The 17,394-nt window shown below is 35.2% G+C and overlaps 1 protein-coding gene across 1 annotated transcript in view; it reads left to right on the top strand.

Annotated features, from left to right (window-relative positions):
- RTTN (rotatin) overlaps positions 1–17,394 on the top strand; it is a 206,622-nt gene that overhangs the window by 139,035 nt on the left and 50,193 nt on the right. The window contains 2 exon segments of the mRNA XM_020985627.2: positions 11,319–11,421; positions 16,552–16,747. Coding sequence (XP_020841286.1) covers positions 11,319–11,421; positions 16,552–16,747 — 299 coding nt within the window.

Here is a 17,394-nt window from a genome sequence, read left to right as displayed (position 1 = left end):
GAGTTTTCCTTTGGGGATCTCTTTCAGGAGGAGATCGGTGGATTCTTTCAATTTCTATTTTGCCCTCTGGTTCTAAAATATCAGGGCAGTTTTCCTTGATAATTTCTTGAAAGATGATGTCTAGGCTCTTTTTTTGATCATGGCTTTCAGATAGTCCAATAATTTTTAAATTCTCTCTCCTGGATCTATTTTCCAGGTCAGTTGTTTTTCCAATGAGATATTTCACATTTCTAATTTTTCATTCTTTTGGATTTGTTTTACAGTGTCTTGATTTCTCATAAAGTCACTGGCTTCCAATTGCTCTATTCTAATTTTTAAGGAAGTATTTTCTTCAGTAATCTTTTGGACTTCCTTTTCCATTTGGCCATTTTGCTTTTTAGGGCATTCTTCTCCTCATTGGCTTTTTGGACCTCTTTTGCCATTTGGGTTAGGCTATTTTTTAAGGTGTTATTTTCTTCAGTATTTTTTTGGGTCTCCTTTAGCAAGCTGTTGACTTGTTTTTCATGATTTTCTTGCATCACTCTCATTTCTCTTCCCAGTTTTTCCTCTACTTCTCTTACTTGCTTTTCAAAATCTTTTCTGAGCTCTTCCAAGGCCTGGGACTGATTCATATTTTTCTTGGAGGCTTTGGAGGTAGGAGCTTTGACTTTGTTGTCTTCTTCTGGTTGAATTTTGATCTTCTTTGTTACCAAAAAGATTCTGTCTGACACTTTTTGTGAGGTTTGCTCATGATCCCAGCCAATTACTTGAGTTTTAAACTCTTTGTTAAGGTAGAGTCTGCTTCCAATGTGGAGATGTACTGTCCCAAGCTTCGGGGGTTTGTACAGCTGTTTTTAGAGATACTTCTAGGGGCCTATAAATTTTCACTTCTTCCAAGGTGGTATGATAAGGGGCGAGGTGTTTACTCCTTTCCTGGCCTGTGCTCTGGTCTATAAGTGACCACAGGTTTCCTTTTCTGTCTTGGAGCTGTAGGGAGGATTTCCTCTTCACAGCCGCTACAAGCTCCACCACACCAGTGCTCCTCCTTGCCCCAGGACCACCACCCAGAAGTGTGACCCAGATCCAAGCTGGACAAAGCAAGAGATTCCTGCCTCAGCACTGGCAAAGAGATCCTTGCAATCTTTCTCTGATCAGCCACTCAATTCCCCCTCAGTTTGTGGGCCAGGAGCTCAGGAGGCAGCCACCGCCCTGGGGCAGCTCTCAGTACTCAGCGCTCTGCGCTCAGGAACTGGCTCTGAGATCTAGCTCCTCTCTCACCGCAGAAACAGACTTTTCCCACTGACCTTCTAAGTTGTCTTTGGTGTTCCTGGGTTGAGAAGTCTGGAAGCTGCCACAGCTGCCTGTGATTCAGTCCTCTGAGGCCTGCTCCAGGTTCACTGCAGCCTGCGTGCCCACGCCGAACTGTGCTCCTCTCCCAGCCATACTTGATATACCTTTCTGATCAACCATCCAGGTTTTCTTGGGCTGGAAATTTATTTGCCTCTGGCTTTTTGTGGGTTCTGCTGCTTTAGAATTTGTTTAGAGCCATTTTTTATAGGTATTTGGAGGGCTTTGGGGAAGAGCTCTAGCAAGTCACTGCTTTCACTCTGGCATCTTGGCTCCACCCCAACTAGGTATCATTCTTGAAACAGATTTATTTACCCGACTGCCAGCCTTGCTAAGTTCAGATTGACATATTACTAGAATATTTGCTACTAGATGAAAACTTTTTTGGCCTGTATTAATTTATGAAGAATGTCTTTTAAAAAAATTTTTTTTCTATTAATTAATTTTGATTTATCAACAATCACTTCCATTTGCTTTTGAGGTTAAAATTTTTCTCCACCTTCCTCCACACCACCCTCCCCAAAATGGCGCACAATCTGATGTATGCTATACGTTTACATTCCTATTGTTCTATACCTAACTGATTATGTTATTCCCTTCTTGAGCCAAATCTGATGAGAGCAAGGTTCGAAGAATGCTCACCCTCCTCCCTTCTTTCCCTCTGCTGTAATAGGATTTTCTGTCTTTTACTGTACTGTAATTTACCCTTGTCTGCCTCCTCCTTTCTCAGTACATTTTCCAAGATCAGACTCATCTACTACTTGGGTCCACTTGATTAGATTTTTTTTTTATCATTACATCAAAGTCAACTAATATCCACCCCCTTTATGTATACTCCTTTAACATGGTGTAATAACAATACAGTTCTCAAGAGTGTCAAGTGTCATTTTCCCTTGTAGGGATGTAAACAGTCCACCCTTATTAACAACATTTTGTATCTTTCTGTCCCATTTACTTTTTTATGTCTTTCTTGAATCGTGTACTTGAAGATCAGTTTTTTTTTTTGTTGGGCTCTGGTCTTTTTATGAGGAAGGTTTGGAAGTCCCCTATTTCGTTGAATATCCATATTCTCACTTGAAAAATCATGCTCATTTTTGCAGGGTAGTTGATCCTTGGCTGCAATCCAAGCTCCTTTGCCTTACGGAATATCATGTTCCATGCCCTATGGTATTTTCACGTAGAAGCTGCAAGGTCCTGTGTAATCCTGACTGTGGTTCCATGGTATTTAAATTGTTTCTTTCTGGCTACTAGCAGCACCTTCTCTTTCATCTGATAATTTTGGAATTTTGCTATTATATTCCTTGATGTTGTCAATTTGGGATCTCTTTCAGGTGGTGAGTGGTGTATTCTTTCCATAGTTATTTTGCCTTCTGGTTCTAGGGCTTCCGGGCAGTTTTCCTTTGTGATTTCCTGAAAGATGCTGTCCAGACTCTTATTTTCATCATGATTTTCAGGTAGTCCAGTGATTTTTAAATTGTCTATCCTGGATCGATTTTCCAGGTCAGTTATTTTACCTATGAGGTATTTTATGTTTTCATCTATTTTTTCCTTTTTTTTGTTTATGTTTGACTGATTCTTGCTCTCTCATAGAGTCATTAGTTTCCGTTTGTCCAATTCTGGTTTTTAACAGATTGTTTTCTTCTGTTAGTTTTTGTACTTCCTTCTTCAGTTGGCCAATTGTATTTTTAAGTGTACTTTTTTTCTTCAGTGTACTTTTTTTCCAGTTTGCCAATTGTGTTTTTTAGGGACTTGTTTTCTTCAGTGTACTTTTTTTTCCAATTGGCCAATTTTATTTTTTAAGGACTGTTCTACCTCTCTCATTAGACTTTTAAAATCCTTCTTAAGCTCTTCTAAGAAGGCTTTTTGGGCTTCAGACCAGTTTATATTCCCTTTTGACGTTGCAGATGTGGGTTTGTTGACAGTGTTGTCCTCTTCAGAATTTCTGTCTTGATCTTCACTCTTCTCATAATATGAATCTATAGTACATTTCTTTTTACTCATGGTATTTCTTTATTCCTGACCTTTAAAGATATTGAGCTCTCCTGCTGGGGAGCAGAGGGCACTGACCCAAGCTTCTTGTGTTGGGAGCCTAGGTCTTGGTCACTGGCTTTGTGTGCTGGGGCCTCTTATGTTGGCAATTGGAGGCTGTAGGGGTTTGGCAGCTTACCTCGTGTTGGGCTGGAATCAGCAAGGCTGGAACTTTCAGACAGTTCTAGGTTGCCTGCTTTTCCTTTCCTTTAGCTTTCTTCAGGTCTTTTTAGATGGATGCTGCAGGGTGTTTATCTGCCTGGGGCCCCCTTGCAGTGCTGTCTCCCTCGTTTCTGCTAATGCACTTCGACATTTCTTTGAGGTAGACTGCTGAGGTGCCTGGTGGTTTTCTGAGCTGGTTTCCACCGGTTCCTCCCTGGTCTCACTGAGGCACTCAGAGGTCCAGGTGTTGGTGTTTGCCTGCTCTACCACCTGGACTTCAGGATCTCCTCCTGGTTGACAGTTGGAGACTATAGGGTTCTGACAGCTTACCTGGTGTTGGGTTGGAATCAGCAAGGCTGGAAGACTCTAGGTTGCTTTCTTTAGCTCCTTTCAGATGAATGCTGCAGGGTGCATCTCTGCCTGGGGTCCTTTGTAGTCCTGCTTCCCTTATTTTTGCTGAGGCACTGGAAGACCCGTTTGCTGGGCTGCTGCACTGCTGTTCCCCTTGTTTCTTCCAGTTCAGCTGTTCCAATGGTTCTTTTCCTCTGGGGTGATCTTTTCTGGGTTTTCAGAGGTTGATAGGGGAGGGTGAGAGCAACTACCTTTCTACTCTGCCATCTTGGCTTCCAGAAGCAAAAGTCCAAAGAATGTCTTAATGAATTAGAAATGTAAAAGGATGGCAGTGACTCTTGTGAATGTGACTATCAGTAGCTTTAATTTCTTCTGAAATGTTCAATTCTTTGACCATTTATCAACTCTGGAATAGTTCTTATTTTTATAAATTTGGCTCACTTCCCTATGTATTGAGAAATGAGGCCTTTATCAGAGAACCTTGCTGTAAAAATTTCTTCCCAGTTTCCTGTTTTCCTTCTCATTTTGGCTGCATTGGTTATGTTTGTGCAAAAGTTTTTTGATTTCATATAATCAAAATTATCTATTTTACTTTCTGTAATTCTTGCTATCTCTTGTTAGGTTGTAAAATGTTCTCATATTCATAAATCTGACAGGTACATTTTTTCCATGCTCTCCTAATTTACTTATGATATCACTCTTTATGTTTAAATCTTGTGGTATGTAGCACCAGATGTTGATCTATACCTAGTTTCTGCCAAACTGCCTCCAGTTTTCCTAATAATTTTTGCCAAGTCGTGGCTTCTTACCCCAAAAGCTTTCATCTTTGGGTTTATCAAAGACTAGATTATTATGGTCATATACTACTGTGTATTCTGGACCTAATCTTTTCCACTAATCTACTACTGTGTTTCTTAGCTAGTACCAGATTGTTTTGATGATTACTACTTTGTAATGTAGTTTTAAATCAGGAACTGCTAGGCCTCCCTTCCTTTACTTTTTTTTCCCATTGATTCTCTTGATGTTTTTCATCTTTTATTCTTCCAGATGAATTTTGTTACTATATTTTCTAGCTCCATGAAATAATTCAATGGTAGTTTGATTTGTATAGCACTGAATAAGTAAATTAACTTAGGCATAATTGGTATTTTTGTTGTATTGGCTCAGCCAACCCATGAGCAGTTAATATTTTTTGAGTTGTTTAGAACTGTATTTGTGTGAGAAGCATTTTGTATTGTGTCCATATAATCCCTGATTTTTTTGTATTGGCAGGTAAACTCCCAAGTATTTTGTATCATCTGTAGTTATTTTAAATGGAATTTCTCTTTCTGTCTTTTCCTGCTAGTTTTTATTGGTAGTATTTAGAAATGCTAATGATTTATGTAGGTTTATATTACATCCTGCGACTTTGCTAAAGTTGTTCAGTGTTTTAATTTTAGTTTTTAGTTCATTCTCTTTGAGTCTCTAAGTATATCATTGTATCATCTGCAAAGAGTGAGTTTTGTTTCCTCCATACCTTCAATTCTTCCATTTCCTTTTTCTTGTTATATTGCTATAGCTAGTATTTTTAGTAAAGTATTAAATAATAGTGGTGATTATGGATGTCCTCACTTCGCTTTTGATCTTATTGGGAAGGCTTCAAGTTTATTCTTGTTGCAGAATAATGATTGTTTTTGGTTTTAGATTGATATTTTGTTGTTGTTCAGTTCTTTCAGTCATGTTTAAGTCTTTGTGAACCCATTTTTTGGTTTTCTTTTCAAAGATACTAGAGTGGTTTGCCATTTCCTTCTTTAGCTCATTTTTACAGAAGAGGAACTGAGGCAAACAGGGTTAAGTGACTTGCCAGGTTCACACAGCTAATAAGTATTTGAGGCTGGATTTGAATTTGTATGAGATAATTCTTCCTGCTTCCAAGCCCAGTGCTCTATCCACTTCACCATGTAGTTGCATAAATAGATATTGCTTATCTTTTTAAGAAAAGCTCCCTTGATTTCTATGCTTTATAGTGTTTTTTCATAGGAATGGGTGTTGTATTTTGTCAAAGGCTTTTTCTGCATCTATTAATATAATTACATTACTTTGTTGTTTTTATTATTGATGTGGTCAATTATGCTGATAAATGTCCTAATATTGACCCAGCCCTGCATTCCTGATATAAATCCTCCCTAGTCACATGTTTAATCTGTATGATATATTACTGTAATGTCCTTGCTAATGTTTTATTTAAAATTTGTACAGCAGTATTCATTGAGGAAATTGGTCTACAGTTTTCTTTTTCTGTTTTGGTCTCCCTGATTTAAGTATCAAAACCATATTTGTGTCATGAAAGAAATTTGGTAATATTCATTTGCCTATTTTTAAAAATAGTTTATATGGTATTTGGATTAATACTTACCTAAATGTTTGGTAGAATGCACTTGTAAATCCATTTCGTCCTGCAGAATTTTTTTAGGGAGTTCATTGATAACTTGTTCAATTTCTTTTTCTAAGACAAGTTTATTTAAGTATTCTATTCCCTTTTCTGTTAATCAGGGCAGTATTATATTTTTGTAAATATTCATCCATTTTCACTTAGATTATCAATTTTATTGGTATGTAATTGGGCAAAATAACTCTTATTTGCTTTAATTTCATCGTCATTGGTTATCCATTTTTCAATTTTGATATTAGTAATTTAGTTTTTTTCTTTTTTTAAATGAAGTTAACCAATGGTTTATCTATTTTATTGACCTTGTCATAAAACCAGCCCCTAATTTTATTTATTAGTTCAATGTTTCTTTGTTTGTTTGTTTGTTTTACATTTTCAGTTTTATTAATCTCTCCTTTGATTTTCAGTATTTCCAATTTGGTATTTAGTAGGAGATTTTTAGTTTTTTTCTTTTTCTAGTTTTTTTAAATTGCATACCCAGTTCATTGATTTACTTTTTCTCTCTTTTATTTATGTATGCATTTAGAGATGTAAATTGTAAATCTTCCCCATAGTATTGTTTTTGCTGCATCCCATAAATTTTGAAATGTTGTGTCATTGTTATTCTTATTAATGAAATCATTGATTGTTTCTATCATTTGTTTTTGATTCACTCATTCTTTAGGATTAGATAATTTAGTTTCCATTTAACTGTTAATCTGTGCTTCCATAGCCATTTATTAAATGTAATTTTTATCGCATTATAGTTTTTGAAATGTGCACTTAATATTTCTGCTTTTCTGCATTTGGTTGTGAGGGTTTTATGCCCTAATACATGATCAGTTTTTGTGAAGATGTCACACACAGCTGAGAAAAAGGTATATTTCTTTTCATTCCCATTTTATTTTCTCCAGAAGGCTGTCATATCTAACTTTTCTAAGATTCTATTCATTTCCTTGACTTTTCTTTTATCTATTTTATGGTTAAATATAGCTCTAAGAGGGGAAAGTTGAGGTACCCCATTAGTATAGTTTTAGTATTTCCTCCTGTAATTAATTTAACTTTTCCTTTAAGAATTTGGATGCTGTGCCATTTGGTGGGTATGTATTTTCTGTTGATATTACTTCATTGTTTACGGTGCTTTTCAGCAAGATGTAGTTTCCCTACTTATCACTTTTTATTAATTCTATTTTTGCTGTTGTTATGTCTGAGGTCATGATTGCTACTCCTCTCTTTTTTTTTTTAGCTCAGGTGACACATAGTAGATTCTTCTCCAGCTCCTTATTTTAACTCTGTGTATTTCTCTGTTTTGACTGTGTTTCTTGTAAACAACATATTGTTGGATTCTGGTTTCTAATCCATTTGTTATCTGCTTCCATTTTATGGGTGAGTTCATCTCATTCACATTCATGATTACTAACTGTACACTTCCCTCCATCCTATTTTCTTCTGTTTCTCTCTCTCTCTCTTTTTTTTCTCTCTCTCTCTATATGGATGTATAGATATACTTAGATAGATAGATACCTTTCTGTCTCTTTTTTATTCTGTCTTCCTCTAAAGTCTGTTTTGCTTCTGACCACTGTTTTCTTTTATTCATTTTCCCTTTTATGACTTACTCCTCTCCTTTTCTTTGTCCTTTTCTCTTGCTACTTCCCTGTTGGGTAAGATAGCTTTCTATATATAACTGAGTGTGTATATTCTTCTGTTGTTGAACCAATATAGTTGAGAATAAGGTTTAAGTATTCCCTTCTCCCCATTTCCCCCTCCACTCAAAACGTTCTTCCTTTCATGACTCTTTTATGTGTGATAATTTTCCCCATTCTTCCTCTCCCTTTTCCCTTTTCCCAGGGCATCTTTCTTGCCTTTCTATGTTTTTTTATATCATCCCAACATAATCCACTCACTCCTGCACTCTTATGTATGCAGAATCGTGCTAACTGTCCTACAAATGATAAAGTTCTTTAAAGAAACATATCCCATATAGAAAGGTAAACTGTTTAACCTTATTGAGTCACTTATGATTTCTCTTTCATGTTTACCTTTTTATGCTTTTTATGAGTCTTGTATTTGAAAGTCATTTTCTGTTCAGCTCTGGTCTTTTTATCAAGAATGTTTGAAAGTCCTCTGTCTCATTAAATGTCTATTTTTTCCCTTGAAGCATTATATTCAGTTTTACTGGGTAGGTTATTCTTGGTTGTAATCTCAAATTTTTTTCCTTCTGGAATGTTAAATGCTAAGCCTTATGCTCCTTTTTTGTGGTAGCTAATAAATCTTATATGGTCCTAACTGTGGCTGCATGGTATTTGAGTGGTTTCTTTCTATCTCTTTATTTTCTCTTCGATCTGGCAGCTCTAGAATTTGGCTGTAATATTACTGTGAGTTTTCATTTTGGGATCGCTTTCAGGAGATGATTGCTGGATTCTTTCAATTTCTATTTTGCTCTCTGGTTCTAGGATATCAGGTCAGTTTTTCTTGATAATTTCTTGAAAAGTGATGTCTAGGCTTTTTCTTTGATCATGGTTTTCACAGGTAATCCAATAATTCTTCAATTATCTCTCCTTGATCTGTTTTTGAGATCTGTTATTTTTCTGATCAGATGTTTCACATTTTCTTTTTTTTATTCTTTTTTTCTTACTTTGTTTTATTGTTTCTTGATATTTCATTGAGCTATTGACTTCCACTTGCCCAATTCTAATTTTTAAGGAATTATTTTCTTCAGCAAGCTTTTGTACATCTTTCCATTTGGCCAATTCTGCTTTTTAAGGATTTCTTTTCATCAGTGAATTTTTGTATCTTTTTCTCCATTTGACGAATTCTGTTTTTTAAGGTGTTATTTTCTACAATTTCTTTTGAGTGTGTGCCTCTTCTTCCAGGCTGTCAATTGTCTCTTCATAATTTTCTTATTTTGCTTTCATTTTTTTTACCTAATTGTTTCTCTATCTCTCTTGTTTGATTTTGAAAATATTTTTTTCTCTTCTAAGAATTCTTGTGGGGCTCATGTCCAATTCCCATTTTTTCTTTGAGGCTTTGCTTTTAGCTGTTTTTTACTCCATTGTCTTCTTTTGTATTTATGTCTTGATGTTCCCTGTGAGCTTTCTGTGGTCAGGGTTTTTTTTTCTTTTTGTTGTTGTGGTTTATTCGTTTTTCCACCCTGTTTCTTGATTTGAAACTTTATATTAATGCTGGGCTCTGGTCCTGGTGCGATGGAATGGGAGGATAAGCATTGTCTCTAACTTCAGGCTTTTTCACACTTCTCTTTTCAGGGCTAGTTCTGAAAGTTTTTTCAGTTCTTCCATAGTATTGTGATCTGAGGAGAGGTGTGGTCACTGCTTTCTTGGTCTGCACTCTGATCTTTATCTAAGAAGAGTGCCTGATACCTTGAGATCACAAGTGATACTGCTTCTCAGAACCTCTCGTCTTTTGGGACTGTAAAGAATATACTAGTAACATGTTTCATAAAGTGTGGTTGCAGATGCAGGGGATCTGTTATAGCCTTCAGAGTAAAATACTTAGTAGGTTGGTTACTTGGAATAAAAAATGTCATTTACTTTCTCAGCAAATGAACAAAAGGTAATGACATGTGAGGGCTAAAAGGGAAAAATAGTGATCACTTTATCAGTATGATGACTTTATCAATAACAGGCTATGCCAAACTAATCTCATTTATTCTGTATAACTAGGTTGGTAGATCAGGAGGATGCTATAGATATTAGCATACTTAGATTGTAGCAAAATATTTAACAAAAGTTTGTCTTGCTGTGCTTATGGTTGAGATATAGAAATAAGGACTAGATGATATATTATTAGGTGGATTTGGAGCTGGTTGAATGATCAAAAGCAAAGTCATTAAATGTTCAATGTCAGCTTAGAAGGAAGATCTTTATGGGAGTTTCTGAGGGATCTTTCTTTGGCCTTCTGTTATTCAACATTTTTCATCAATGACTTAGATAAAGGCACATATACCATTACTCTCAAGTTTGTATATGGCATTTATCATGAAGGTATAACTAAGACACTGAATGACAGAATCAGGAGCTAAAAAGATCTTGATAGGCTAAAGTTATATACTGAGTAGAGTAAAATAAAATCAATTAAGGGCATTTGTAAAGTTCTGTACTTGGGTTTTAAAAATCAGCCTCATAAATACAGGATGATGGAGGCATGGTTAGACAAGATTTGGGATCCATGGAGTTTTCTTGACTACAAGCACAAAGCAACAATGTGACTTGGAAGCGAAGAAAGTAAATTCAGTTCTAGGCCACATGAAAAAAGGCATCTTGTCCAAAAGGAAGGAATAATAGTTCTATTTTGTTCTTCCCTGGCCTGGCCATGCTCAAGTACTAGGCATTTAGAAAAAAACATAGACAAGTTGAAAAGAATGACAAAGATTAATAGATGATGAATGAGAGACAATGTGCATATGAAGATCCATTGAAAAAACTAGAAATATTTACCCTAGAGAATAGAAGACTCAAAAGGATATAATAGATATTTTCAAGTATTTGAAGATCTCTTATGCAGAGGAAGTATTAGACTTGGTCCATTTAGCTTCTGAGGGAAGCGGGTGGAAATTGCAAATGAAATTTCAGATTGACTGTAGAGAAAATTTTTCTAATAATTAAAGACATCCTAAAACACCATGCCTGCAATCAGGAAGATCTGAGTTCAAATGTGGCCTTTGATGCTTTACTAGCTATGTGACCCTGGGCCAGTCACTTAATCCCTGTTTGCCTCAATTCCTCATCTGTAAAATGGGGAGGAAATGGTACACTACTCCAGTGTCTTTGCCAAGAAAATCCCATAGATGTCATGTAGAGTCTGACATAACTGAATGACTGAACAAAAACAATAACAAATTAGAATAGAGGCTAAATGACTACCCATTGGGGTTTTTCTTGGAAGGATTTGTGGTCAGGTACAGTTTAGGTGACCCCTGAAGGTCACTTACAGCTCTTGGATTCTGTGATTCTGTGAACTTTCATGAATTTCTTGTCCCTGTTCTCACACTGAAGAGTAAAGCATATTTTTCTTTATGGGTTTTTAGGTTCCTTTAGTGCCATCTTCATTAGAAAGTGCTGATGTTCCACCACATGCAACACCAACAAACATTATTATTTCTGAATTGAAAGATCGACTTGTGGCTCAAGGTAATCCTCCTTCTTATAGATTTAAATTGCTAATGTTTTAAAATTGCAAATTAGACAAGACAAATATTTAAATGTTAAATTCAGGCAAGGAATGTAATCATAATCATAATCATAATCATAATGAAATGTATCAGGTAAGTCTTTTGAAAAATAAATAAGAGTTAGGAATTCACCCTTAAGATTCTAATTCCCAAAGTTCTCTTTATTCACAGAAATATTTGTTTGATTTTTAGATCAGGTGACTGATAATTAATATTTTTAATCCCTTGTTCTTTTGCCAGAATATGTCAGTTCACTAATGTATTTTGTTCATTTTGGAAGTCATTCATTCTGATATGCTTATACTGCCTTCTAGAAATTCTTTTGGTCAGTCAACTTGAATAGCCTTCAACTTTAGGAACAAAATAGGTCCTTTCCCTCTTATAGAAGAGGTAGTTGATCCTTTATACACAGTCAAGAATTTATCTTTCTATATCAAAATATATTAATTTCTACTGTTCATGCTTTCTGCCCTGCAAAAACCCTCTCTCTATACCTCATCATTGCACCTAGCACATTCAAATAGTGTTTATTAAGTGCTTATTGTACTAAATGCTGGGAATACAAATACTAGTAGAAAGAGCGTCCCGGCCCTCAAGGAATTTACATTCTAATGGAGGAAGACAACACATAAAAGGAGGCTGAAAAGTAAGGGGAGAATCTAAGTCATGAGGTCCAGGCTTGGTAGAGGAAGTCCTCAGTGCAGCGTGGAGATGAATGAGACAGCAGCCTGGGTGACCTTTTTAAATGGAAGTTCTGGGAAAAGCCATCTATTTAGAGGGAGAGGGGGAAAGAAAAGGGAGGAAGAGAACAAACATTTGTTAAGCACCTACCCAGCACTGTGCTAAGTGCTTAACAAATATTATTTCTGATCCTCACAACAACCCTGAGAGGTAGGGACTATGATCCTCATTTAACAATTGGGTATTCTCAAACAAACAGGTTAAGTGACTTGCCCAGGATCACACAGCCAGTAAATATCTGAGGCTAGAATTCAGGTCTTCCTGACTCCAAGGCCAGCTCTCTATCCTTTTTCCCACATGACTGGCTCTAAGTACCTAGGAACTATCTACCTATACTGCCAATGTTGTGTGTTCCATGGCCAGAGAAAAACTTTAGAATGAAGAAATGAGACATGTTGAGTCATCAGTCAAGATGATAGGAGAGGTCTAGAGCTCTACCTTTCAACCATTTGATGAACATTCTCAGTTCATTTTGATGATGCTGAGTATGTAGGGGCTATTTTTGGTACTTTCTCTTTCTCCTTTCTTGAGGGATCATCTCTTAAAGTTCCCACTCCTTTCTTTCTACTGCCATACTCTTGAAGGCAGAATAACTGACCTTAGTTTTTAGAGACTATGCCAGCAGATCACAACCTCTGACAATTCCTCCCAATCTGAAAGGTTTTGATTATAGGCCTGGTGATAGGTTCGGAGTCCAATATCTGAGAACAAAATGAGCTAAATTCAGAATGGTCATAACTAAAATGTGATGAACATTTTTTGCCTTAACTCATGAAATTGTCTACTTTCTATATTAGAATTTTGTAGATGTCAGATTTTAATGAAACATTTGACAAATCCTCTCATTATTCTCCCTGGAAAAAATGAGTGATGTTGACTAGATGGTAGTTTAATTAGGTGCATTCAAAACTGGTTGAATGACCAGATCCAAAAAGTGGTAGGATGTCAATTTGGAATCACATATCCAGTAGAGAGATCTGTCATTTGCTTTTTGAAATTCAGTATTTTTTAATCACAGAATTGGATAAAGGTAGATTTGAAGATGGTACAGACATGGGTGGGAAAGCCTCCATTGTGAATGACGTGGCTAAAAAATTCTTAATGGGATAAACCAGTAATGTCAAACTCAAGCAGAAACAGATCCATGCATGCCATACTTAGAAAACCACAAATTAACCTTTTCTGTATTGTATTGTATTTTTATTTATTTTGCTAAACATTTCCCAATTATATCTTAATTTGGTTCAGGTCATACTGCTACAGCTACAACTTTGACACCTCTATGCTATATCATTGGACCAGATTTAGTAAGATACATTCTAATACAGATAAACTTTTACTCAGGTTCAAAATTTTAACTTCATTAGTATAAAATGAGAAAGGTAGGGCTATCCAGAAAAGACCTTGCAGTTTTAGTGGACATCCACCTCTATGTAATAATAACGCTGTTCTAAGGTAAAGACTGTCTTTTGCCTTTCTTTGTATTCCTAGTGTTTAACTCAGTGCTCAGCACATAACAAGAGCTTAATAAATGTTTATTGACTGACTGGTATGAATCAACAGTATAATATGGCAAGCAGAAATGGAGTATGTTTTTTGGCTACATTAAAAGAATAATAATTTCTAAGACAGAGTAAATAATAGATCTCTGCATGATAGGTCCACATCTGAGTATTGTGTTCAGTTCCCAACATTTTCAGGTTCCATATTTTTGCAACTACTATGATAACTTGGAGAGTACCCAGGGGAGGAGAACTAGGATGTCTAAAAACCTCCAGATTATGTTTTATGAATATCAGTTGAAAGTACTGAGAATCTTTAGCTAGGAGAAGACATAGTGGGACTGAGTCAGTGAATGTGGTAGCTGTCCTTAGGCATATGAAAGAGAAGTTGTATGGAAATGTTTTTATTCTATTTGACCCCACAGGGCATAATTGCAAGCAGTACAAGTAGTAAAGAGGCAAATTTAGAGTCAATATAAGGAAAAACTTCCTAACAATTAAAATTTCACAAAAGGGAAGTGGACTTCCCTGGGAGGTAGTGAGTTTTCCTTTTTTGGAAGCCTGCAAGGAAAGGCTGATGATCACTTGTCAGGTAAGTTGTAGAAGTTGGACTAGGAAGCTTCTAATGTCCCTTCTAACTCTGAGATCCTTAGTACCAAACAATAAAGGGTTGGTAATTTGTAGTGATGGAGAAAGTACTTACAGTCAGGAAATCAGTTTGTTTTGTTTTGGTTTTTTAAGTTTTGACATTAATTTTTGGAAATATCTTCAATTCTATTCTCTTTGAAATATATTTTCTAGTGTATTTTTATGATCCTAATATACCTATTCTTTGTTTTACAAGTTTTACATTGGGTTTTAGGCAAAAGCAATAAGTCTCTGATTTGAAAAATTTTCACCAATGTAAAACAGATTTGAAACAAAAAAATAAAGAAAAAGAAAACTGCCTGGAAGGACAACACAATGTAAAAATAACTTTTTAAAAAATTATAATTTAGTTATTTTTAATTCTTATGAATTTCATTGGATTCTTGTCTTTCAATTTAGTAATCAGTTTCCCATTTTGAGTTGTATTGATGTGATAAATATGCATATCAAAATTGTCAAAATATGATTACTTGAGTTTTACAGAGAATAGCACATGGACCTCTTTGGCACTCTGGCCAAGTTAACAGGCATTTATTAAGTGCTTATTATGTGCCAGGCAGTGTGCTAAGTGCTAGTTAAGTCTCTGAACCCTTTCTTAGAATAGTGTTTTTAAATTTTAAAATAAAATATATAGGATTACAAAGGAAATCAATTATATTGAAATCCAATTATCAGACTATTTAAAAAATTGGGTTAAGAACCCTTACACTAGCTGATCAGTTATCTCAAGTTTAAACTTAACCAAATAACCACAACATGGTCTCCTTTTATTGAGGTGGGAAAAAAAAACACCAAACAACCTTGCATAGTGTTACAAATATCAGACCTGTGTTTGTTTTCAGTTATCCTAAAAACTTGTAACAAATAATTATTTTGAATTTATTTCTAGCATATTTTCAAAATAATAAGCAGAGGTAAATTTTTTTAATATATGAGATTTGGTAAAAGTTACTCCCTTTCTAATTAACAATACTTTTTTTTCTTATTTAGTTAATGTGCTATTTTTTAACTGAGAAATCATTGTGCCATTTTTCGTGATGGCTAGAATCCTTTATGCAAATTTAGAAACTGAAAATCAAACCAAAGTATATACAGATAACAATAACTTCCAGCCAGCTCTCATATAAGGCTATTTTTTAAGCCAATGATATGTCAGCACACAAGATAGTTTTATTGATTTCCTATCAAATTTGGGACGATCATAAATAATTAGGATAATTCCAGTCTATCAAAGTAGCAAGAAAATATATTTATTAAATTTATTTAGAATTGTCAAATCTTGATTTCATTGCCTATCTTTCTTGTCTCTACTCAATACTATATCTATCTACACATATATGTATATATATGTATATGTATAGGTATAGGTATATCATGTATATATTTAGAACTAGAAGAGACCTTAGAGGCTATCCAGTCCAACCCCTTCATTTTACAATGAGGAAACCAAGGCCCAAAGAGGTTAAGATTTACTTACACATTGTCACATAGGTAATAAGTTACAGGCAGAATTTGATTCTGTGCTCTTCAACTTTAAAGCCAGAATTCTTTTCAGTATACCAAGATGCATAATTAGTAAATGTTTTAAATTTTTCATGGGATTAAATTTTTCTCCCAGCCTCATCAGCTTAAAGTGAGAAAGAGTTTTCTTTAGAATACAAATAACAGATTTTATATATACTACCTTTTTGACCACTAACATGGCTTCATTTTGCTAACTTGGGGAAATCAAATTAGCTTCCATGTTTTTGGAAATGTGAATAAATAACTTGTCACTCTCCTACTTCATAAGGACATTATACAGATTAAAAAATAATATAAAACATTGTAATTAGTTACGTGTTATAAAGATGGTCACTACTACTACTAATAGATAGCATTACATAGCTATTTATGGTTTGCAAAGCACTTTACAAATATTATCTCAGTGTATCATTACAACAACCCTGTGTGGTTGGTGTTCTTATTATCTCCATTTTATAGATGAGGAAACTGAAGTAGAGAGAGGTTAAGTGACTTGTCCAGGGTTATAAAGTTAGTTCTTATTTGAGATATGATTTGAACTTGGGGGGTTTCCAACTCCAAATCCAGCATTCTATTCACTGCACCATCTCTAAAAATGAGAAATGTTTTAAATGGTCATAAATGAAACTAAATTTAACCTCATTTTTGTGTTCTCTTTCTTTTTTTTGTGATAGGTCAGAGTGACACCACAACAACATCACCTTCAAGTCATCAAGATTCTCCCCTTTCTGCTCCTTTGTCAAAACAGTGTATTGTAACTCCTCCTCTTCTTTCAGCAATGTGCAGCCTTTTGGACAACCTACTGATAGTTGTTCCAAAGAATACTGTATCTGCATTCCATAAGACCAATATCTTAAAGGCTTTCTGTGGGTATGAGACTAAAATGATATTAACTTAATGAATAGATTTGCTGGTATAAAGGAATTAGATTAATTTTTGCCTTACTCATGCTTCTATTCAGGACTCATTTGAAGTAGTTATCTAGCTTTCAGAGAATTTTCATCAGTTTTAGTCAAGTCAACAAGTCAACAACTTAAAGCAGGCACTTAAAACAGAAGTTGTCCCTCCTAATTGGAATTATCCCTCCTTAGAAAAAGGTTTCTATTCAATTTATAGTATTCATAAACAAAGACAAAATTCCACGGTCAAGATTAAACAAGGGTGAGTTAACAGTTGCTGTTTCATCAAACAAACAATAGTAACAACTTTCTAAATATCCTTGGAGAATCATTTACCTAATCTGATCAAGGCATGGGGAAAGGGGCTACTACTCTTAAATGGATTAATATTTGCCATATTTTATTAGTCTTTGTGGACTTACATGTTGCTTAGTCTTAAGTAATTTTTCTGTATGTCCTGTTTTTTTTAATCTGTGAACTTCTAAAGAGCAGGTCATTCTTATTTCTTCGTGGTGCCTACTATAGTACTCAGGTAATATTGATGGCAGGCTGGTTGACCAACTGATTTGCCAGACAGTTGGAAATCCTTGTAGATACCTGAAAATGACTTTTGAAGAA

The sequence above is a fragment of the Phascolarctos cinereus genome, unplaced genomic scaffold, assembly GCF_003287225.1.
Source record: "Phascolarctos cinereus isolate Bilbo 61053 unplaced genomic scaffold, phaCin_HiC Scaffold_4;HRSCAF=312, whole genome shotgun sequence".
NCBI classification, from domain to species: Eukaryota; Metazoa; Chordata; class Mammalia; order Diprotodontia; family Phascolarctidae; genus Phascolarctos; species Phascolarctos cinereus.
The sequence above is the reverse complement of the archived record's forward strand: the minus strand, read 5'-3'. Positions and strand labels throughout refer to the sequence as shown.